The following is a 25537-nucleotide window of genomic DNA, read 5'->3' as shown; positions in this document are numbered from 1 at the left end:
TGTCCTGTATGTGGACTCCACATTTCAAATTAGCTAGGTCCTTTACAATAGAGGGAGAGGTATGAGATAAGCTACTTTTATTTACAGGCAGTACAATAGATTAGCCTCTCCATCCAGACCTATTTAAGGACTTAGCCAGACATCAATAGTGGGGCAGGGGGACTGCTCAGAAGTCACGCTGATAGCATAGCATATAGTAGATTTACATTCAATTTTCTCTTATTACATTATCACAGAGTAATTGTGAACATGTATGGGGCAAATAGGGTCTTGAATATATTCATGAAAATACTTTTTCACCCCAGATATGCTAGTTCATTCAAAACTGTCTTATATGCATAAAAAAATCTTTCCCTAATGGAAAACAACAAAAAACAGACAGAAACATGGTTGGAGTCAACCAAAAATTAGATTTACTAAACACGTTCCAGATAAATCTTTCTACTTCTGTAGATATCTGCATTTGATTAAATAAAATTTCAAGTTTGCTAAGGTATGGTGATGAAGTCTTATCTTCACTATTGAATATCTAGTTATGGGACAAAGAAGTACAGGGAAAAATTACGTTATCTGTCCACAGAGAATAGAATGAATATTCGAAGTGTTGGTTCAGGTCTCTTTACTTTTCTGGTGCATTGCCCTGATAGCGGCAGTCTCTGGCAATTAAGTACCAGCATAAATAAACCTGGCTGCTAAAAAGGCTAAATGCTCAGTGTAGGATAACCATAGCAGTTTACCTTTTCATTCCTTTAATTACCGTATTATAAATGCCATCCAATTCCTTGCTGACATGTTCCATTTTAGACTGAGAGCAGGGAGTATGATGTTCTGACTGACAGCCCCAGGGATACATTAAAAACAGCCAAGGAACTAAACTTCAAGAATACTGTGCTAAATTCATCCACAAGACTTTGCCTTTGCTGACTGCTGATGTTTAAGAAATTTTTTACAGACATGTAAACAAAAGCACTTTTCTCAAAACTGGAAAAGTGTTTCATGAAAGCAGAAAAATCAAATCCAATCAATAAAAATGAGCTTATACCTTCCCAACTCTTAAATATTTTCCATCGTCTGGCTTCCTGACATAAACAGAGTTTAGCAGACAGATCCTCCTCTTCTCCTGACTGTTTAGACCTATGCCTAATGACTAAGTCCTTGCAAATCAACCACCATATTTTTTTTTCAAAATGTTTCCCATTGCTTGAATGGCTGAAGCGGTGTTACTGTTCTCAATCATAGCTTTATATCCCAGTGCTAATACTCTCAATGACTAATTTTAGGCAACGGACACTGAACACTTCAGTGTAACCATTTCAAGGTAGATCTTAAGGTATCTGGACACTGAATAAATGGAGGCTGTGTTCACAGTGTGTAGGAAAATCCAGTCAAGGAACGATTCAGGACCCTTCTGGATAGATTACTCTACGGCTGTGTCGACACTTGCATTCCTCGTTTGAAAGAAGTATGCAAATGAGGTGAATTGAAAGTGCAAATGAGGTGTAGATTTGCAAAACTGACACCTCATTTGCATATTCTTATTTCAAAATAGTTTCTTTCGAATGAAGAAAGCCCGTGTAGACACTGCTCTTTCGAAAGTAAACCCTGTCTTTGAAAGAATTCTTCTTCCCTTTTTTCATGAGAAGAAGGATTCTTTCGAAGATGGGGTTTACTTTTGAAAGAGCAGTGTCTACACTGGTTTTCTTCTTTTGAAAGAAGCTATTTCGAAATAAGAATATGCAAATGAGGCGTCAGATATGCAAATCTGCACTTCATTTGCATTTTCAATTGAACCCTTTTGCATACCTTTTTCAAAAGAGGAATGCAAGTGTAGACACAGCCTATGAGGGTATATTAGCAGCCAGTAGCTGTGTAGGAGGCTAATTTGCATTTTCATCTCCATCATGAAGATCTCATGATTGCATATGCTGCCAAAAATGAATTTTAGCAGCAGAAAATATTGTGACTGGATTATAACTCTGAAAGAAGTACCGAGTGACTATCTGCAGGATAAGTAGTGTGGATGTTTGAGAAAGGTATGAATTAAAAATAAAATTAGTAGCTCCCTCATTTCATCTGCAACTTCAAAAGTAATTTTTCTGTTAGTAAGCAGCCCTTTGAAATGATAGCTTGGCATAATCATATGTCATTATTGTAATAGACATTCGGTGTTTTTCACATTTGTACCATATCATCATTAATTTAGTATTACACCAAATACACCTTTTGCTCTAAGTGCACAGTACAATTACTTGACCTGGCCTTTTCTAACAAAAATATAACAAAGTATGTGTACATATATAATAAAAATAAAAACCCAAAGCAAAGCACTCCATTGGACATGCTTTTCCCTCTGGGGACAGGATGAGAGAACAAACTTGCAACAAATATTAATTACACAGTTTAATACGTTACAGGAAGATGCTCAGATACTATGTTGGTAAGCACTGTATAACTCCTTTACAGAATAGGAACAATTAAGTAAGACCAGTGTGCAATACAAAATGCTAGGAATGCAGCTAAATCTAATTTAAACGCCCATTAAGCTGAGATCCTGGCTCTTAGTATAACTGAACACTGCATGTGACATGACCGTGACCAAAACACAACCCGCCATAAGGAGACTTCTGTTTCAACTCTACTAGTTTGTGTTTCCAGAAGCACATCTTTGCTACACTGTGTTAGCCATGCTGGCAGCTAAGTGAAATTTACTAGAAGCTGATCTCTGCAGTTCAGAGATCAGCATTTTCATCAATTTCACGAGGCTGCTAGCAAACTATTCAGTGTAAACTGACTGAGTGCAGTCTACGTGCTAAAGAGATTCTAAGTATGTTTCACTTGATATTGTATTTGCATCATGCCTGAAAAGCCTTTGCTAGGGAATCTATAAAGCATGTTCATAGACAACCGTATTTTTTCAGAGCACTAAAGAGTTGGCAAGGAACATCCTAATACCTGAAAAAAATTATCCAAAAGATGAAACTTTACATGCACATAGACAGCAAATATCTCTTAATGCAAGCCCATTTCAAACAGTTGTTTTTTTTCATATTTCAATGCAAACAATAATTGCTTATTTACTGTTATGTTTTAGAAAAATTCATTGTCAGTATTCTAGCCACGTCTTTAAGGATGAAATGACTTCTGCAAAGCTTCATTACATTGCAGTCACAATATTGGTAAATCTTCAACAGGGCCATTTTTCCCTCAAATCCACACATTTAAATTTGAATCTAAGACAGTTTCCTCACATGTTTGAACTACATACAGGGTTACTAAACTTAGGGTATATTTATACTACCCAGTAGATCGATCCAATCTGGAATGATCTTCCGGGATTCAGTTTAGCATGCCTATCAGGCATCAACAGTTGACCCCTGTACTCCTCAATCTCATGACAAGTAAGGGAGGTCAATGGGAGAGTTTCCCCTATTGACCTGGCTCAATGAGAAAGGCCAGGTAAGTCAATCGTAGGTAAGTCAGTTGCAGCTATGCAATTGCCTTAGCTGGAATTGCATATCTAGGATTGACTTTAAGGTCTAGTATAGATCCGGCCTTAGAGAACTGAGACCCAATATATAGACCTAAGTGTAACTAACAACAGGCGAACTCAAACCTGAGACCTCTGGAGCTTAGTGCATGAGTCTCTACTGTTTGAGCTAAAACCCAGCTGGCTCTCACCTAAGGCTCTAGAGGACACTCATTCTTTTTCCTCTGTAAGTGATCTAAGTGCCACTCCTCCTTGGAGGTCACTTGATAACAAGTTGGATGTCTTCATGTCACCCTCCTTTTTTGTGAGTCCATTGATTACTGATCAGCCCAAATCTGGAGCTGCATATCTTATCACAGAAGGGACAGGTATTGGCAGCTGTCACAGGGGTGCAGGGCAGTTTTTGATACTGTTTTCATCTTTTCCGCCTCCCCTCATCTGCAGTGCAGTGGGACCTCTCAAACTGGCCCCACCCCCTCCCAGATTACCATTCTCCACTGGGGACAGTCTTGGGCACGGTTTTCCCAAGTGTCAACACTGATGCTGCTCTTTTTCACACATACCTTCAGCATGTCCTTATATTGCTTCTACTGACCTCCAATGCTCCTCTGCCCTTCTTCCAACTCAGAAAACAGAATCTATTTTGGGACATGCTGATCAGACATCTGAACCACCTGACCAGTCCAACAAAGTTGTTGATAAATGATAATGGTTTCAATGTTGGTCATGTTTGACACGTCCAGGATACTAGTGTTTGTGCACCTATCCTCCCAAGAGATGTTCAGGATTCTCCTGAGGCAGCATTGATGATATTGTTCAAGTGCCTTCAAATGACGCTTGTACTTTGTCCAGATTTCAGATGCACACAGTGGCATTGGAACAACTGCAACATGGTATACAAGGAGCTTTGTCTTCTGATAGATATCCTGGTTTTTCAAGACCCATGGGGCAGTGAACCACACCTAGTAGGTGTGTGGGTTACATAAACAGAGATTTAAAGGTGTCTGTGCTCAGGTTTTGCCAACAGTTTACCATTATTGTTACCAACATTAGGGCTGGCTTTACACTTGCCCCCAGATTTGAAGGGGGCACGGTAATCAAGGTGATGGCAGATTACTAATGAAGTGCTCCGGTGAATATGCGGCACTTCATGAGGCTAATTCTCCTGCATGGCAACTTCGAAGTGTCAGACTCCGAGGGGCCCACGCTACTTCAAAGTGGTTTTACTCCTCAAACTTTTGGGGAGTAAAGGCACTTCGAAGTGCCTGCGGCCACACACATGCCAGCACTTTGAAGTTTGACATTTCAAAGTTGCCGCGGGGAAGAATTAGCCTAGTGAAGTGCTGCGTATTCACCGCGGGACTTCAGTAGTAATATCCCATCATCCTGATTATTATGCCCCCTTTGAAGTTGGGGGCAAGTGTAGACAAGCCCTAGAAGTACTAATGTAGGGAGGTCTCCAAGCACTATATATTGTTTTCTAGCAGCTCTCAGATTACAAAGCACAAGATGTTAAGGTGTCGCTCGTTTCCCTGAGCAAAGTTTCGAAAGCCTCATCTATATTAGAGAGATAGCCTTGGGTGACTAGACCAATTTAAAATTGATCTACTTCAACTGGTGCACATTTGTAAATTGTATGCCCTTAAATTGGTTTAAATAAATGAGGTGATTTACCAAAGCAAATTAAACTGATTTCAGCAAAGGTTTAAAATGGTTTAAGTGCATCTGCATTTGGGAAACATATAACTAGATCAATTTGAAATCAATTTATTTAGACCACGGCATATTTTTCTAGTACAGACAAAGCCTGTGTTTGAAAGTTAAAGTCTTTTCCTTTTTTTTGGTGGAGAAAAAAAATGTTTATATTCAGAGCAGAGAAGGAAGCTATACATTAAAAAGGCAGAAAATGTAAGCTAATGGCTATGTCTACACTAGCCAAAAACTTCGAAATGGCCATGCAAATGGTCATTTCGAAGTTTACTAATGAAGCGCTGAAATACATATTCAGCGCTTCATTAGCATGTGGGCGGCCGCGGCACTTCAAAATTGACGCGGCTCACCACTGCATGGCTCATCCAGACGGGGCTCCTTTTCGAAAGGACCCTAGCTACTTTGAAGTCCCCTTATTGCTATCAGCAGATGGAAATAAGGGGACTTCAAAGTAGATGGGGTCCTTTCGAAAAGGAGCCCTGTCTGGAAGAGCCACATCAATTTTGAAGTGCCGCGGCCGCCCGCATGCTAATGAAGCATTGAATATGTATTTCAGTGCTTCATTAGTAGACTTTGAAATGGCCATTTACATGGCCATTTCGAAGTTTTTGGCTAGTGTAGACAGGGCCAATGAGAATTAGTAATAGGACTGTATGAACAAAGACATTAATTTAAGTTTCTTTATTAAGTTTTTTTGGGGTTTAAGTGCATGTCTTCACTACCTGCTGGATGAACGAGCAGCGATTCATCCAGAAAGGGTTGATTTTTGCATCTAGTATTGATGTGAAAATTTGACTGCCAAGCACTTTCCTGTCAATTACGGTACTCCAACAATATGAGAAGACTAAGTGGAGTTGATGGAAGAGCATCAGCTGTCTACTTACTGCAGTGAAGATACTGTGTTAAGCAGACCTAAGTATGTCAACTTCAGCTACATCATTCACATAGATGAGATTGCTTAGGTTAGCTAGTCTTTACTGTGATGTCATGATCATCTCTCTTTTGCTTACATTTGTATTTAAGATTATGCCTAAGAACTTGTCCTGTTTTTCAGGAATAATGTTTACAATCAATCATACAATAAAGCTAGAAAAAGAAATGGATAGAAAAAGATGAGAAAACAATACAAGGAAATAGTAAGGAAGAGTAACTGGTGTGCTCTTAATTTTAAATTAATTTTTGGACTCTGTTACCCACAACTGCTATTTTTTCACCTTATTCATCAAGCTACACTAATGACAATATTTTATCTTTCCTACAATAGACAGGCAGCAGCAATGAACAACTGCAGAGAATTACCACAATTTGCCTTCCTTGCCCTGCCACTATCAACCAAGATGAAGCTTCTGGAAGAACTCAGGCATTAGAATTTGACTTTGATGGATTTGAGATTGCCAGCAAAAAATAAGACGCTACAGCAGGCAGCCTTTGAAGGTTGTCAAGAGAACTGTGGTGATGCACCCCTATGGATTCCTGAGCTTATGGAACTGGCCCCAAAGGGCTTCTGTTACTCTGGAAGTTAGTGTAGACTCCCCAGTCTTCTTCCTTTGAAAGGGCAAAGGTCCACAACTACCTAAGTATTTGTCTCTGATTCTTTTCAAATTAAAATTGAATTAAGGAATTCTGCCTCTAAATACAGTCCCTAGCCCTGAAGTTTCTACAGAAGGAGTCAGCAACACGACACCCAGGTCCCAAGAGTGGCAAGCAAACTGATTTTCATGCACATGTGAGGCAGGAACTATGCCCCACCCTTCCTCCCCCATGCAGCCAGGAGCTCACACAAAGCCATGCTGCTTAGGGATTAACAAAAGACCAGCTAATGTTATGAACCACCACCTACATGGCATAGCTCTGCATCTTAATTTATTTATTAATGAAGCTGTTGTCAGTAGGACTATTAGTGACTTTAAAAAGTAGCACTGGCACTCATACTGTACATAGAGATCAATAGCTCAAATTCAGCACTCCACCTCAGAAAGAGTGGCTAACCCTGTTTCTACAGAGTACAGAAGCATTAACTCTATACTGATCTTTCTATGGAAGGCCCTCCAGAAGATACTATCTCCAATATGTACTGAATCAACATTTCTAGTATGTTCTGGTTATCCTCTTGACCCTACCGCCACTCCAGCATCTCTCACATTCTGAGCTACACTTAAGAGTTCTTGCACCACTACAGTCCTCTCCCTTCACATGACTTTTTTTCAATTGTGGGCCCGATATAGTGAAATCAAACCTAGCAACCATTACAAATAATTCACAGAGTTGATTAATGGAAATATTTTAAAATACTTGTATTATTCCAAGCATGTGTGTGAGAGAGAGAGAGAGAGTGAGAGAGGATTTTTCTAAATGTAAAACCTATTTGGTTCATTTGTCTCTCCTAGTCTTCCTTCAGAATGCACCTGTGGGGAAAGCTGAGTGCAGTTCTCTGCACGGCAGGTGTCACTTGACAGCTTTGTGGTTCATAGCATGTACCACTGGGGCAAGAATGGAGATAAGCAGCTCTAAAATACACGGAAGTCATATTCCTTTTGGATTTGCCATTTCAGACTGTGACGTTAATAAACCCATTTAAAGTAAGCTTAATGAGAAAACTCAGAACACCAGGGCTATGTCTACACTAGCCAAAAACTTCGAAACGGCCATGCAAATGGCCATTTTGAAATTTACTAATGAAGCGCTGAAACACATATTCAGCGCCTCATTAGCATGCGGGCGGCCGCGGTACTTCGAAATTGACGCAGCTCGTCCAGATGGGGCTCCTTTTCGAAAGGACCCTGCCTACTTCGAAGTCCCCTTTTCCCTAAGAGCAGATGGGAATAAGGGGACCTCAAAGTAGGCTGGGTCCTTTCGAAAAGGAGCCCCGTCTGGATGAGCCGCGAGGCGGCGAGCCGCGTCAATTGCGAAATGCCGCGGCCGCCCACATGCTAATGAAGCGTGGAATATGTATTTCAGCTCTTCATTAGTAAACTTCGAAATGGTCATTTGCATGGCCATTTCGAAGTTTTTGGCTAGTGTAGACACGGCCCAGGATATGAAAGCAAAAAATCATGATGCTGCCTTCAGGTCATGTTTTGGTTCCTAACAAAACTCGATTTTTCACATTGTTTTAGCATTAATTCAAAAGTAGGGGTAACAAAAACAAAGTTTACAGAAAACAGAATAACAATGTATTAAGGTTTACAAGCACTCCAAGAAGTTGTTTATCTCTTTTGAGGTAGACAGAATTCAAATTGCCTTCATTAGCAGAGCAATATCCTGTGGAAAATGAGCTTTGTACTGATCAAGAAGGTCTCTGATTTGCATTTTTGCTAAATAACCAAGCTGTTCTGTGATTTTTATTTATTTATTTTCCCCCAAATCACTGTAGGGCAGCTGAACAGGAGAGAGAGAAAAACTCATTTAGCTAAGTACTACTGGCAACATTTTGGGCAGGACTTTTTGTTTTTTGCTTGTTTGTTTTTTTAATATGTCACGGAAGTTCTTTGCCCTTTGATTGGATTTTTAAATGATATAGGCTATACTACATAATGACTATACTACATCATACAAGAACTACTAGATTAGTAAATCTTAAAAACATAAAGGAATGAATCATGGTTCAACACCAGAATATGCTTCACACCCTTTGGCCGTGTCTACGCTAGCCCCAAACTTTGAAATGGCCATGCAAATGGCCATTTCGAAGTTTACTAATGAAGCGCTGAAATACATATTCAGCGCCTCATTAGCATGCGGGCAGCCGCAGCACTTCGAAATTGATGTGGCTCGTAGCCGTGCGGCTCGTCCTGACGGGGCTCCTTTTTGAAAGAACCCTGCCTACTTCGAAGTCCCCTTATTCCCATCTGTTCATAGGAATAAGGGGACTTCGAAGTAGGTGGGGTCCTCTCGAAAAGGAGCCCCATCTGTATGAGCCACGTCAATTTCGAAGTGCTGTGGCTGCCCACATGCTAATGAGGCACTGAATATGTATTTCAGCGCTTCATTAGTAAACTTCAAAATGGCCATTTGCATGGCCATTTTGAAGTTGGGGGCTAGTGTAGACACGGCCTTTGCCTTTCAGCTCACTGATTCTGAGCACTTGCATGGCATTCAGACTTCATTATATATCACCTCAGCAATCAATCCCGCGTTCATTAAAATTTGGAAGCATTCTTTCTGTGAGAATTGTCACTTTTACTTCTCACATCTTAGAATCCTGGTTACTGTCATCAGCCTGTCTTGCTCTTGACACTTCGTTCCATTGTAGCAGGAATAATAGATATAAATGGATATACAACAGCACATGAGATATTAACTTTACAAAATGCTTGTGAATGGCGAATACAATAAAGTATACGAATTTTGTGTGATACCTACCATGGTATAATAGTTTACCCTTGTTCATGTTACGAATAACAGGATCTTCCCCTCTAAGTGTTTATTGTATTAATTTGAATAAGCTTCTTTTTTAGGGACGGTATTCAAACACATCTGCTAACCCTTTGTTCTCCAGTCCTCTTCCACCTTTTTCTCCTCACTGAAATGTATATCTTAAATTTTTGATCTTTTCTACATGGGCATATGAACTGCAGCTGCAACCCTACAATACTCATTCACCAACAGATTCCATGTGATTCTCTTATTCCAGAGTAAGAGTTTCTTTTCCTGATGGGATTAAATTACAGTCATAGTTTTAACCCTTAAAATTCACATTTTGCCTTAATCCAACATACCTTTCAAGTACCCATCAGTTCTGAAATTCTACTGAGGGCCTAAACTGATAACTAAAAAGAAGCACAAAGCAGGAAGTACTGTGCAAAATCTTTCTTGAAGTCTGAATATACAGTTTTTTTTTTAATTCAGGCCTGCATCACCTTTACTGTTAACTCTACCTAAGTGAAGACTGTGAACTGAATAGAGATTTTAATGTTCAAGGGGTTAAAATACAAGCTGTACAATCCCAAACATTTTACTGCAACTTCAGGAATTTATGCTTTCATTCAACATATAGCCATTGTTAATTAAGGATTTCACAGTCCCAATCGATGCACTAGTGTCTCATTGAGCCTCCTACATTCAAAGAACCATGTCATTAAAAATGTTACAATATCCTATAAACATAGTAATGAAATATGAACTTAAAACCGTATTGCTAGCACCTAAATGCAAATGGTTATTAACAACAAATTGAGGCTCTGAGTTAGAAAATCCCTGAGGCAAAAAATAAAGCAAAAATTCCCCCAAACTAAGAACAACAGTAAATGCAACATTTATGCTGTGTGTATTCTTAATTGCAGGGTTTTTTTTTCTTGAGGGTTTATGGATCTATCACTTCAATTCAGTAGATACACTCATTCCTCGTTACATGAGCACAACTGGTTTGCTTGTAGGTGAAAACTAGTAAGAGGGACACTAAATTCCCATTAAAATACGTGTAAAAGTCTCTGATTGGTTCCAAGTGCTCCGAGTGGCAGCAGGCGGCGCTGCTTTTGAAAGGTATGTGAACCTGGGAGGGGAGGGTTAAAGACTAGGGGCAGTCTGAGGACAGGAGTGGGAGGGAGGGTTAAACATGGCAGCAGGTTGGGTCTGCGGGAGGGTGGGATTCAGGCTACTGCAGGCTGGGTCTGTGGGCCCAACAGGGGGGGTTAAGGCTGTGATGGTTTTGGTCTGCGGGGCCGGTCAGGTTAGGCTGTGGTGGTTTAGGTGCCAGGGCCGGCAGTGGGGGTTTCGGCTGAGGCACTTGTGTGTGTGCAAGACTGGTGGGGGAGTTTTCGGTTTTGGCGGTTTAGGTCTGCGGGGCCGGTGGGGCGGGGGTCGGTTTCGGCAGTCAGGGTGTGCAGGGCTGATGGGGCGGATGGGTGTTGTTAGGGTTTAGCAGTTTAGGGTGTGCGGGGCTGGCAGGGAGGTTTACGTTTCGGTGATTTGGAGTGTGTGGGGCCAGTGGGGGTTTTAGGTTTGGGTAGTTTAGGGTGTGCAGGGCCGGCAGGGAGGTTTAAGTTTAAGCGATTTGAGGTGTGCAGGGCCGGAGGGGGAGGTTAGATTTGGGTAGTTTGGGGTCTGCAGGGCTGGGCGGGGGGGTGGTCAGGCTGCGGTGGGTTGGAGCCGTGGGGAGGGGGTAAGGCTCGTATTAGTAGGGGGAGTTCACTTGTCCAGTGAACAAAAGGTCAGTAAATGTGTCCCTCATTTAAGCAAGTACTCGTAAATAAAGTACTCGTTTAACGAGGGATGAGTGTATTTATTTTTTCTGCAGACAAAAAAAAAGAATTCTAAAGATATTTTCACCAATCCTTCCCTTACGATCAGCAAAGGTGCTACTGAAGACACAATATTTATTATTTTAATAACCTGTGGCCAACTTTAACCCAGTGACAAGAATCTGGTAAACTCATCCAGTTAACTAAATCTTTTAAAAAACTAACAACGCTTACTTTCATGAGTCATCCTAACTAATCAGACAGGAATAAATGGTTCTCAGCTGCTTATAGATAAGCACTGCCGGTTTGAATTTCAAGAATGACTCTGCAGACATTGGGGATAAATGCATTATATTCCTAGAACAGAAAATCAAAGGATGATTGATTTGCACCAAGCCACAGCATCATTATGGCAAAAAACACCAAAACAGATTGTAGGTCCTAATTACCTATTGGTCACTGTTTTTCACTGGTGTTCTTGTGTCATAATGTTCTATTAAGTATTAAGATTTTCTTCAATGTAATCAAACATATTATGGTTAAAAAAAACATGAAATGCACATTACAAAAATAATTCAATATTTGGATGAACTTAGTAGTTCCAACAAGGCATTCCATCTATCTTCAAAGAGAAACAATATTTACAAAAATGATTTCATGTTGAAAAACGCTAAAATGGCTACCCCTCTAAGACTATTTACCTAACAGACCACTGAGATATTTCTACATTTTTATGGAATTACAGAAATACAAATAGGTCCTTAGGAGCACAGCAATATACAAAAATCATCATGGGCGGTAGGTGAACGGCTGGCTTGGGGACACTAACCTCCAGCCCCACCCCTTCCATCCAAGACCCCGCCCCCTCCATGCCCACTCAGCCCCCATTTTAGCCACTGGCACCTGACCCACCCTTCAGCCTCCAAGCCCCAAAGTGGCCTCTGACTAGCCCTGACTAACCCCATCACTCTCAGGCCCAGGGTTTTCAGGGTGCACAAGCCTAGTGCACCACCCCCTACAATGGGCGGCCATCTGGCTCCAGTCTTCCCAGCCCTGGATTTCCAATCGGCCAGGCAACTGCACATACCCAGCTTTCCCAGTCCTAGAGTGCCGGGAGGCCAAGAAGCACAGACCATGCTGCCAGATCTGATACCTATCTGTGCCCTCCTCCCTCCAGAACTGGGTCAAGGTAGGTAGGAAGGGTCTGTGTGGGTAAGCAATGCCTTCCCTCACCTTCATTACCTGCTGCCCATGGGAATTGACTTATTTTGGAAATGCACACCATGCTTGAATTAACCATTTTTAAACTTAAATCTGCTCTTACCATCATGATTAGGATTTCCCAAAGTCCACGGCTCATCTGAGTCAAAATGAGTGTCTCCCCCAATTCCGGGCCCAGGGAAGTAAGCATGGGCCAAAAATCCTCCCTCCCCATCAAAGGGAGAACTGTCTCCATGAAAACCTGATGCAAAAATAATTGTAATATCCACGTCCCTCTTGCCATTTTCTAATTCAGTGTAAGGAACTTCTTCAAATGTCAGAGGAGTTACATTCTGCCACACATCAAAGGCACGGCGAATGGCTTTGCGGGTTTCGGCATTACCTACTTTTGGAGTGACGTTCTTTATGCTGAAACAAACAAACAAATTAATCTGAGAGAGTGCACAGTGACACAATTCACATTCATTTTATTCTGTTTACTGCAGGCATGGGCACAAGCATTATATCCTCAGAGAAAAATAGGTTTAAATAAATAGGTGAGAAATTAGTGCATTAATCTGGTCAGTCTTTTACTCTAGGTCTCATTATGAGTTAGTTATTTGATTCTCAGCAGTACAGAATTCGTATTCTAAGATCGTTAAAATATTTTATGAAGGAAAAACGCTTAACAGTAGGGTAACTGGATTAAACAACCTCTGGTCATTTATCTCTTGGAACACAATTAGAATCAAGCTCAGCCACAGGACTGCATGTCATTCTGATCAAAAACTGCAGATGTTCCCCGTTTAAATGAGATTTTAATTTCTTACTGGTTACAATTAACAACAGAATAATGCCATACTGTGCCCACCAACCAGAACTTAAAAGACTTTAAAAACATTTCTTGCTACATTCAGAACTATACAGCTAATTCTTAATTAGAAACATTTTCCCTCATTTCATTATAGGTTAAGATGTCCCTCTGCTGTCTAATTAAGCACACAGTGACCTTCTGTTAAATTAAACAGTCCACAGGAGTAATCATTTGACAGGAAAGTTTGAACGACTTCAGGAATCTGTACTGTTATAAGATCATTTGTTCTAAACTAGTTCATCAAAAGCAAGTACTCCATCTTAGTTTCTGTAAGAAATATGCAGAAATCATAATAGCTGTGTCTACACTAGCTCCCAACTTCGAAGGGAGCATGGTAAGTAGAGTGTCAGAAGATTACTAATGAAGTGCTGTGGTGCATATGCAGCACTTCATTAAGCTAATTTTCCTTCACGGCAACTCTGAAGCGGCAAACTTCAAAGTGCCATCTTGCATGTCGCTGTGGCTACCTACCGGGACTTCGAAGTGCCCGGGCTACTCCAAAGTCCCTTTACTCCTCAAAATTTTGCAGCACTTCATTAGTAATCTCCTGACACCCTACTTACCATGCTCCCATCGAAGTTGGGAGCTAGTGTAGACACAGCCAGTGTTGATTAAAGTGAGTGATGGTGGCAGTTATGCTACAATGGGATAGCTACCAAATTAACAAACACATACACACAGAGTCCAAAACCAATAATTTGGAATCATTCCAGTTCCCCACTGTTATTCAGAACACATTTTTACTTGATAGATACCAAGCATTCAACCCTTATGTTGCCCTGTTTTTTTGTCTGTCCTGAAACTATTGAATTTGGATGAATAAGCTGATCTGAAATGTGGTGTATTAAATGTGTATCAAAGATTTAAAAAGACATAGCAGTTTCAGAGTTAAATTAAGTTAAGTTAAATAAGTCCTCAGTGTGATGTGGTGGTGAAGAAAAAATATTTTATGACTTAAATTGGAAAGATCTGTCTTTGGTGTTATGAAATGTGTTGGATTTCATATTGTAGTATGATTAAGCAAGCATATGTCGATCTGTTAAATTTTGGTTTGTTTTAAACTCAAGTGTTCATAGACTTTACGAGACCAGCAGATCATCTGTTCTGACCTTCTACATACCACAGTCCATTACATTTCCTCCAGTTAAAAAAAATTGCAAACCCAGTAACTTGCCTTTGGTTGACTATAGCATATCTTCGAGAAGGCATGCAGGCTTGATCTGAAGACATCAAGAAATGATGAAACCACCACTTTTCAGTTTGAGTGACAAATTTGAAACAATGTACCTCCATCAATTATGAAGACCTCAGCCTTTGTATCTTCCTATATGGATCTCTCCAATGTCATACAGAGAGGTAAAATCACCTTCCTACTCTTCTGCTTATGCATGTATGGATCATTTATGCCTTTATTGTTGTATCCCTGCACTGAGAACTCACCTTCAGTTGCTTGCTCCTAGCCTAAATTCTTTTCAGAGCTTCTGCTTTGCAGGATACGGTCCCCCATTCTGTATGTATAATGTACATATTTCATTCCTTGATGTACTAAAATACATCTTGTTTGAATAGGCCCATCTTACTGTTAGGATTAAAATATTCTATTGTTAATTATCATTGAGCATTTTATAATGTTAATTATAACTGTTGTGTGTTTTATGTTATGAATATGCCTTTTAAAATCAAAAGGGAGTCCATGAACTGTGACTCTGGGTTCCATTTTGTGACTGAATCATCCATAAAGGACTCATGAGATCAGAATGTCAGAGGAAACTGGGACAATCTGTTTCTTCCTGCCAAAAGATATTCTGAGGGTTACATCCCCTCAGAGTGGCTCCTGCCATAGACTCTTCATAAGCTCGATGCAGCTGCAGTTTTGTGCATGTCAGGTTTTACACCTATGTGCTGTCACTTGACACCATCAAGGACAGTGTGTACTGCAGTTGATCATCCAAAATCTACTTCCATCTTTGTGCTCCTGTAACAGAACATTGTCTGGGAGGACTTCTTTCTGTGAAGAATAACACACACAATTCATACAATTCACTGGATCTTCCTGGCATTCCTCCCCGAAGGCTTCAAATTAGCCTAAATGTTGCTGGTCGCAGGTCTTCCATGGCACACTCAGTTTGTGCACATTAAATGTAAAGGGGTCTTTTTTTAGGCATCTTTCCTATCTTCTTTTCTTCCCTGACCAACTGTAGTAATTCAGACCTAGGCTTCATGACCTACTGCAGTTACACTGGCAAGGTTACATAAAGAATACTTACTGTTTTACTGTTAGTTTTCTAGTTTTTGTATTAATTATATGTCAATTTTAGCCTCCCTTTTTGGAAATCTTGTAATTGAATCCCTTCATACACTCACCTTGGTTCAGCCTGATTCTTGTGTCCGTTATCTTTCCTTATCTGAACCAAATTGGGTAGGGGTACATATAGTAGGGGAGTTAATCCACTGGTGACTAGATATGGGTAGAAGAGGGCCACACATCCTTCTGACACAGGGGTTACCTTTCTTCCCTGATTACCTGTTATATTCCCTTGTTGTCTAACCCCTTAAAGTAACATTACCAAGTGATCCACATGACTTTGTAGGACTGCCTTGTCCTCATAGCTGCCACTCCACCTACCTTCGTGTCATCCACAAGTTTTATCAGCAGTGATTTTATAAATGATAAATAGCATTGGGCTCAGTAGTGAACCCTCTGAAACCCCAAATGAAACATCCTCATTTGAGAATGGTTCCTCATTGACCACTACTTTTTTGAGATCTGTCAGTTAGCCATTCAAGTCAGTTAGAGTGTGTTCTATTGATATCACGTAGTACGAATCTGTAATCAGAACGTCATGTCGCATTAAGTCAAATGCTTTACAAAGGTCTAAATATGTTACAGTTACGCAACTACCTTTATCAACCAAACTTGTAATTGTCAGAAGGAATGAAACCCAAGTTGTTTGACAAGATCTATTTTCCATGAAATGATCTTGACTGTCATTTATTAATCATATTAACTATTTCTTGTAACAGCTATCAAAGACCCTGAACCTAAAATGAGCTCTATCTGACTGGATTCCTATGCCTTTCTGGAGCTGACTGCAAGATCAAGGTTACATTAGGATTTTTAACTGTGTTATTTTTTGGTTACTGTTAAAGTATATGGGAAGTTAATCCCTTGAATAGGAAATGGGATATAAAATCTTTTACTAACTTGTAGTTTGGTAAGCCTTAAAGAACAAATTTAAATTTCAGGGGGGTGTTCTATAGCGGGGTGGGGGGCACTAATACCAAACAAGGATGAATTATATCATGATGGGGAATTGACTAGGTCCCACAACTAATATTTTCCAGAGCTGTCAGTGTTTGATTTTTTAAGTACACTTTGTTTTGTCTTTGTAAGAGTACGCAGCATTTTTTTTGGAATCCCATTGAAATGCACTTCTGCATGTTGTGAAAAATGATTTCCTTTTTATACTTTAAAGCTTATTGATCAAAAGAACTTCATAGAAAATCAAAATTGCCTTGAGGTATTTGGGCCTGAAACAAAGACTGTTAAATCAACTGGGAAGGAAAAATGGAGGGGGCTTTCCACTGACATAAAGGAGATTTCAGTCAGGCCATCAGTATATCAATTTGCTGAAAAATCACTAAGGATTTTTAAAAGTCCAGCTTTTAGTCCAGTTTTAACTGCAGATCTTAACACAATCTTCACAATGGGGCTGCTGGCAGCACCTCTTTTTTTTTTTTTTTTTTTTTTTAAATGCCCAAGATTTTTAGTTTTAAGAAGGAACTTCTGTTCATATGCTTATATTAGAAATACATGTTTCAAGAAAATTTTGAGGCAGTATAGTGGTAGAATAGTGAACTAATATTGATCTGCTAACATATGATACAATATTAAACTCCAGAATGCTGGCAAGTCAGAGGTTTTCATTCACAATAACATACACTGTTATGTGAGAACAGCACAAAATTTTCCTTTACTTACAGGTGGCAAACCTGCAAACTTGCAGTGTCTTAAGTTTAGTTTAATATAAAGTTAAAATTTGAAATGCCTGACTGAAGTATAAGTGAGACCTTTAGTGTTAGCTTAATGCAGCTTTTTGGTGTATTGTATTAAACACCTTCATTTCACAATGCTTATTGTTCGTAGGCCTCACATTGCTTACTGAAGATATTCTGCCAGTCACTGCAGTATTATGCTACTTTTACAAAGATTACACAGCACCAATTCCATCAGGCTGCAGCTATCAAGTCACTTCCGGCAGCCTTCCAAACCCTGATGTTCAAATTCAATACAAGTCCATCCTTCATGGCTCTTTCACAAAGTACACTTCAGACTAGAACAAAAGACATCTTTGGTTTCCTTAACAGCTTAACAAAGGGGAGACTTATATTTAAAAACACACAATATAAATGTAACCCCCACAGGTGGACTTGGACCTGGGAACTCTGGAGCTTAGTGCAGAAGCCTGTGCAGTTTGAGATAAAAGTCAGCAGCCTCTCACCTAAGGTTGTAAAGGAAACTCACTCTTTCTCTCTGTCAGTGTTTCAGATTCAACTACACGGGCCAGCAAACTACACCCAGTAGGTGTGTGGGTTACATAAAGAAAATAGGATTAACTATTTCTTTATAACATAAACGTTTTGAAGTCTTATTTAATAGTTATGTTTTTGGGATAGTCTTATCATAATTGCACATATTATAGTGACAAAAAGCAGTCAAGTAGCACTTTAAAGACTAGCAAAATAGTTTATTAGGTGAGCTTTCGTGGGACAGACCCACTTCTTCAGACCATAGCTAGACCAGAACAGACTCCATATTTAAGGCACAGAGAACCAAAAACAGTAAGCAAGGAGGACAAATCAGAAAAAGATAATCAAGGTGAGCAAATCAGAGAGTGGAGGGGTGCGGGGGAAGGTCAAGAATTAGATTGAGCCAAGTATGCAGACGAGCCCCTATAGTGACTCAGAAAGTTCCCGTCATGATTAAAACCATGTGTTAATGTCCTGAATTTGAATAGAAAAGCCAGCTCGGCTGCTTCCTTTTCCAGAACGGTGCGATAATTCTTCTTCAGTAACACCCATACCTTTAGGTCATTGACAGAATGCCCCATTCCATTAAAATGTTGACTAACTGGTTTGTGGATCTGGAGTGTTTTGATGTCTGTATTGGGCCCATTGACCCTTTGTCTAAGGGAGTTAGAAGTCTGTCCAATATACAAAGCATCTGGGCATTGTTGGCACATGATGGCATATATGATGTTAGTAGAGGAGCATGAGAAAGTGCCCGTGATTCTGTGAGTAACCTGGTTAGGTCCAGTGATGGTATTTCCAGAGAAGATAAGTGGACAAAGCTGGCAGTGGGCTTTGTTGCAGGCAAAGGTTCCAGGACTGGTGTTCCTGGGGTATAGACTGTGGCTGTTAGTGAAGATCCTCATGAGGTTGGGAGGTTGTCTGTAGGAGAGAACAGGCATGTCACCCAGGGCCTTCTGGAGTGTAGCATCCTGACTAAGGATAGGTTGTAGGTCTTTAATAATTCGTTGCAGTGGTCTGAGTTGGGGGCTGTAGGTGATGACCAGTGGTGTTCTGTTCTTGGCTTTTTTGGGCCAATCTTGGAGTAGCTGGTCTCTGGGTATTCGTCTGGCCCTGTCGATTTGTTTTTTCACTTCTCCTGGTGGGTAATTCAGGTTTATGAATATTTGGTAAAGTTCTTATAGTTTTTGGTCTCAAACCAGCTGACAAAGGGGGTGCTGTTGTCATCATGAATAAGTCAGACTACGAACAGGAGGCAGCCAGACAACTCTCCAACACCACATTTTACAGACCTCTCTCCACTGATCCCACTTTGGAATTCCAAAGGAAATTACAACAACTACTGAAGGAACTCCCTGCTGCTACTTGGGACCTCACTCACTCAGACACACCATCTGAGCCCCAGCCTGGATTATTCTATTTACTTCCCAAAATCCACAAACCTGGAAACCCTGGATGCCCTATCATTTCAGGTATTGGCACCCTTACCACCGGACTATCCAGTTACGTGGACTCCCTCCTCAAACCCTATGCCATCAATGCTCCCGGCTATATCCGAGATACCACTGACTTCCTGAGGAAATTACAAAACATCAGAAAAGTTCCTGATAATGCCATCCTTGCCACAATGGATGTAGAGGCTCTGTACACTAATATTCCACATAAAGATGGATTACAAGCAATCAGAAATACCATCCCTGATGCCACCACAGCCAATCTGGTGTCTGACCTCTGTAACTTTGTTCTCACACACAATCATTTCCATTTTGGGGACAATTTATACCTCCAGATTAGTGGAACTGCTATGGGCACCCGCATGGCCCCACAACGTGCTAATACATTTATGGTTGACCTGGAACAACAATTGCTCAGCTCTCATCCCCTATTACCACTCCTCCACTTAAGATACATTGATGACATCTTTATGATTTGGACCCATGGTACAGAGGCTCTACAAGAATTCCACAGAGACTTTAACAATCTACACCCCACCGTCAATTTATGCCTCGATTACAACATGCAAGAGATACATTTCCTGGACACTACAGTACTAATCAAGGATGGCCTGATCAGTACCACACTGTACCGAAAACCTACTGATCGCTATACTTATCTACACCCTTCTAGTTTCCATCCTGCACATGTGACTAGATCCATTGTTTACAGTCAAGCTCTTAGGTACAATCGCATTTGCTCTGATCCAACTGACAGAGACCAAAAACTATAAGAACTTTACCAAATACTCATAAACCTGAATTACCCACCAGGAGACGTGAAAAAACAAATCGACAGGGCCAGACAAATACCCAGAGACCAGCTACTCCAAGATTGGCCCAAAAAAGCCAAGAACAGAACACCACTGGTCATCACCTACAGCCCCCAACTCAGACCACTGCAACGAATTATTAAAGACCTACAACCTATCCTTAATCAGGATGCTACACTCCAGAAGGCCCTGCGTGACACGCATGTTCTCTCCTACAGACAACCTCTCAACCTCATGAGGATCTTCACTAACAGCCACAGTCTATACCCCAGGAACACCAGTCCTGGAACCTTTGCCTGCAACAAAGCCCACTGCCAGCTTTGTCCACATATCTTCTCTGGAAATACCATCACTGGACCTAACCAGGTTACTCACAGAATCACGGGCACTTTCTCATGCTCCTCTACTAACATCATATATGCCATCATGTGCCAACAATGCCCAGATGCTTTGTATATTGGACAGACTTCTAACTCCCTTAGACAAAGGGTCAATGGGCCCAAAACAGACATCAAAACACTCGAGATCCACAAACCAGTTAGTCAACATTTTAATGGAATGGGGCATTCTGTCAATGACCTAAAGGTATGGGTGTTACTGAAGAAGAATTATCGCACCGTTCTGGAAAAGGAAGCAGCCGAGCTGGCTTTTCTATTCAAATTCGGTACATTAACACATGGTTTAAATTGTGATAGGAACTTTCTGAGCCACTATAGGGGCTCGTCTGCATACTTGGCTCAATCTAATTCTTGACCTTCCCCCCCACCCTCCACTCTCTGATTTGCTCACCTTGATTATCTTTTTCTGATTTGTCCTCCTTGCTTACTGTTTTTGGTTCTCTGTGCCTTAAATGTGGAGTCTGTTCTGGTCTGGCTACGGTCTGAAGAAGTGGGTCTGTCCCACGAAAGCTCACCTAATAAACTATTTTGCTAGTCTTTAAAGTGCTACTTGACTGCTTTTTGTTTTGACACGGCTTCCTCTCTGTTAATATTATAGTGAATGTAACACTAATAAATGTGCTCCTGACTGATTGCCAAGGGCAGATCTTCATCTCATTTACACTGGTGTAGACTCAGAATAGTCCCATTGAGAATCTGGATTAAATTATGCAATGCAAGGGGGCATGGAAAAATTGTCTGCATTATACTGGCAACAATAGTAATTGAAAGGAAGAACTATTGTCCTTTTGGAAGCAACACACCCATTATATTAGTACACTGCATTAGCATAACAGTGCATTCTGCAAGCGTCTAAGTGTTACTGCAATAAAACATCACTTAAACATGTGGGGGAAATACCAAATTAAGAAGTGAAAAGGCCTTGATACTAGCCTATAATACCTGAAGCACAGGTTGAACTCCTCTAGTCCAGCATCCTTGAGACCTGACTGGTGCTGGACGATGGGAGGTCAATATTTTCTAGCACATTACCAACATCTCCACTGCTTACTGAGCTCTTTGAAGACATTAGGGGTAAATTATAGCTAAATAACACAAGAGAACACTAAGAGCCAGGACTGGTTGCTGTAAACAAACTTGATGGGACCACGGGAAGCTTGGCCACACCCATGATACGTGGTCATCCAGCTGACTAATATCATACTGGATTACGGAGTTTGTGGGACAAGAGAGTTCCAGGTTAGAGAGGTTCAACCCATATAACTATGTACATCATAGAGCCACTGATCACCTGCCCTGGCTAGAAGAGAGACACTGTTGACAACTACACATAGAGGCTGCGTCTACACGTGCATGCTACTTCGAAGTAGCGGCGCCAACTTCGAAATAGCGCCCGTCACGGCTACACGTGTTGGGCGCTATTTCGAAGTTGAAATCGACGTTAGGTGGAGAGACGTCGAAGTCGCTAACCCCACGAGGGGATGGGAATAGCGCCCTACTTTGAAGCTGAACGTCGAAGTAGGGCACATGTAGACGATCCGCATCCCGCAAAATCGAAATAGCGGGGTCCGCCATGGCGGCCATCAGCTGAGGGGTTGAGAGACGTTCTCTCTCCAGCCCCTGTGGGGCTCTATGGTCACCGTGTGCAGCAGCCCTTAGCCCAGGCCTTCTGGCCGCTGCTGCGGCAGCTGGGGATCCATGCTGCATGCACAGGGTCTGTAACCAGTTGTCGGCTCTGTGGATCTTGTGTTGTTTAGTGCAACTGTGTCTGGGAGGGGCCCTTTAAGGGAGCGGCTGGCTGTTGAGTCCGCCCTGTGACCCTGTCTGCAGCTGTTCCTGGCACCCTTATTTTGATGTGTGCTACTTTGGAGTGTAAATGTTCCCTCGCAGCGCCTATTTTGATGTGGTGCTGCCCAACGTCGAAGCTGAATGTCGACATTGCCAGCCCTGGAGGACGTGTAGACGTTATTCATTGCGACATCGAAATAAGCTATTTCGATGTAGCATTCACGTGTAGACGTAGCTAGAGAGGTTCAAAGGAGATTAGACACAATTCATTTAAACTACTGATGCAGAAACAAACAGTAGGTTAGACATAACCCATTAGGGGAACAGTAATGCTGTATGTCACCATAGTGCGCTGGGGATGCTTCTTAAAGAAGGGTTTTTTCTGGGATTCAGATCTGGCCATCTCCTTCCAAGATACGAAGTGTTCTGAGGACAGAGTTATGAAACTTCTAATCCTAACCTTGATCTGGCAACATTTTGTAAACCACTCAAAGTAATTATGAAGCTTTGAAACAGGAAGGACAGTGAGAATTCCATGCGACGGAAGAGGCTATCTTGTTGATGAAAGAGGTTCCACAAGAGGACAGAATGAGAAAATATGCAGCTCCCATAATTTTTGATCAACACATAATTGCCAACTAATCACCATTCACCTAATCCCATCATTGAACAAAGCATCCAAATACTCCAAGAGAACCTGCTTCAATACAGGGAAGGAACCTCCAATCACACACCCATAGCTGTCACCGACCACTCAGTACTGAAACCCATAGGCTGCATCGACACTGAGCCAAAGTGCTGGCAGCTTGATGCAAAGCAGGGCATTCAAAATGCAAATAAGTCAATATTTGCATATTCACACCGCTAATTTGCATATTCACACGAGATCACCCTGCTGGCAGAGGCTGCTGCCAGCAGAAAGCAAGCCTGCGCACTTCGAACTACTGGCAGGTTAGCCGCAGCCACACACGAGCCGACACTTCGAAGTTTAACACTTCAAAATTGCCGCAAGGGAGAATTAGCTTAATGAAGTGCTGCGTATGCACCTCAGCACTTCATTAATAATCTCCCAACACCATGCTTACCATGCTCCCTTCGAAGCAGCGAGCCAGTGTAGACGACACACCCGTGATGTACTACATCCAGTTAGCAAATGCCCCCATGCCAGTCATGGAGCATTGCAAGTAAGCTGCATCATACAGTGCCTCGTGAATGAAGGCACCTGAACTATATTGTGCAGTATATCTGGGCACAAACCACTACACAGCCAGCCATGCCTGAATAGCTTTTACTATACAGTTCGTCATGCCTGTTTTGTGAGAATCACTGAAGTTACAAAGAAAAATATAAAACACAAAGAAATGACTGTTCACACACGTCACGATTTTAATTTATTTCATAGGAAAAATTCAGGAAAAAAGAGGGGATTAAATACTGCTAAAACCCAGCACCTGGTCAAAATGAGTCCCAGAATTGGATAAATAAATGCAAGGCTCCTTTTCTACATGCACAGTTGTCTCAAATCTGTCAGTGTTCTCCTTTGCTGGTCTGTAAAAATACCAGTTCTTCCTCAATGCTCTTGATGGCTGGTAGTAGATAGCAAGGAGAGTCTGAAGAACCGTTGCAAGATCAATGAGCTCAATATCTGCACCTCAGACTTTGTCTTTCTACATTTGGCTTTGGAGCAAGTACTTCTTCACAGGAAGACTGACCAAGGCTTCAAAAGCTTCTTGATATTCAATATGCAGATATGAATGTGTATATGAATGAATATGCAATGATATGCAGTATGCAAATCAGAAGAATTCATCACTTTCACAGCAGCAGCCCTGACTACAATGTAATAATTTTCAGACAATGCAGTCGCTTTGTTGATAGCCCTGAAGAGGCAATTGCTGTCACCAATAATATTGCCGTCACCAATAATCTTGTCTAGATTATATAGTGGGCTCAGTTTTGCTGATTTCTTCCATAGCTCTTTGTTTGGTTGGGGAATTGGAATTTACAGCTTTTTAGTGGTGCTGGACAGGGGCTGCAGTTTGCCATGTAGCTGAGGTAGGAATGAAGGGCTTGTCAGCATGACTCTTGCCCATAATTCTGACATCAGTGTCTGCACAATGCAATCTTTTTTCACAAGTAGGAGTAAGCATGTCATCATGGCTCCCACTGCACGATGCGTCATTGTTTGCAGGGTTTGACGTTTGTGGTGAGTTTGGAGGCTCTTTCATCTTGGGATGGATTTTGCACTCATAAAACGCTTTTAGATTCGAGACACAATGTTTCTCTGCAGAGTATTGCCTTTTTATTTGCTTTTCCATTTTCATTACAAAACTTTTCAGGTTTTTTTTTTTCCCATGACTGTATAAGGGCACAGACAGGGTGGCTGGGCTTTATCCCACTTCTTGGCTCTTCACACATTGTAGAAGAGCACTTTTTGACCAATTTTAAAGGTTTTTTGATGCTTATGGTGTTCTTCATAATCCTTTTTCTGTCTTGTGTTTACCTTAAAAATGTTCTTTGCAGCCCCCTCCTCCACAATTTTTTGTATCTGCTTGATAGGGTCAAGTCATCTTGGGCATCACTGGCATCTAAAATACACTCCATTTAAATTTTTACGGTCATCATTGTCTAGACAACGTATGGGCAGCAAAGGCTTCTTGGCATACATAGGTTCATAAGGTGTAACGCCTGTTGACGTATGCCATGATGTTTGGAATGCAAACGGGACTCCCTGTAGCACCTTTGGTGATTCCTCTTTTTTAGATTCTAACACTGTTAGCATAGCACCCTGAATTGTCCAGTTTGCATGCCCTACAAAGCCATTTCCTGTGGGTGGTAAGCTCTGGTGATCCTCCTGTTTCTTCTTTTTAAAAGATGTACATTTTCTGAAACTTTGTTATGGAACTCATGTCCCTGATCATTAATTTGTATTTTGGTGCAACCAAATCTGCAAATCAGCTCGTAAAGTGCCACCTCTTCGACATTCTTATTCCACAGAGACTTTGCCTCTAGCCACTTAAGCTACGTCTACACGTGAAGCCTACTTTGAAGTAGCCTATTTCAATGTGGAGACATCGACATAGGCTATTTCGATGAATAACGTCT

General features: G+C 41.2%; 1 protein-coding gene across 2 annotated transcripts in view; it reads right to left on the bottom strand.

The window, feature by feature from the left end:
* MMP16 (matrix metallopeptidase 16) overlaps nt 1–25537 on the bottom strand; it is a 286894-nt gene that overhangs the window by 108693 nt on the left and 152664 nt on the right. For both annotated transcript variants that reach the window (XM_074986986.1, XM_074986987.1), the window contains one exon: nt 12701–13005. In XM_074986986.1, coding sequence (XP_074843087.1) covers nt 12701–13005 — 305 coding nt within the window. The remainder of the gene's footprint in view (nt 1–12700; nt 13006–25537) is intronic.

The sequence above is a fragment of the Carettochelys insculpta genome, chromosome 2, assembly GCF_033958435.1.
Source record: "Carettochelys insculpta isolate YL-2023 chromosome 2, ASM3395843v1, whole genome shotgun sequence".
Taxonomy (NCBI): domain Eukaryota; kingdom Metazoa; phylum Chordata; order Testudines; family Carettochelyidae; genus Carettochelys; species Carettochelys insculpta.
Note: the sequence above shows the minus strand (reverse complement) of the source record. Positions and strands in the feature narration are given on the sequence as shown.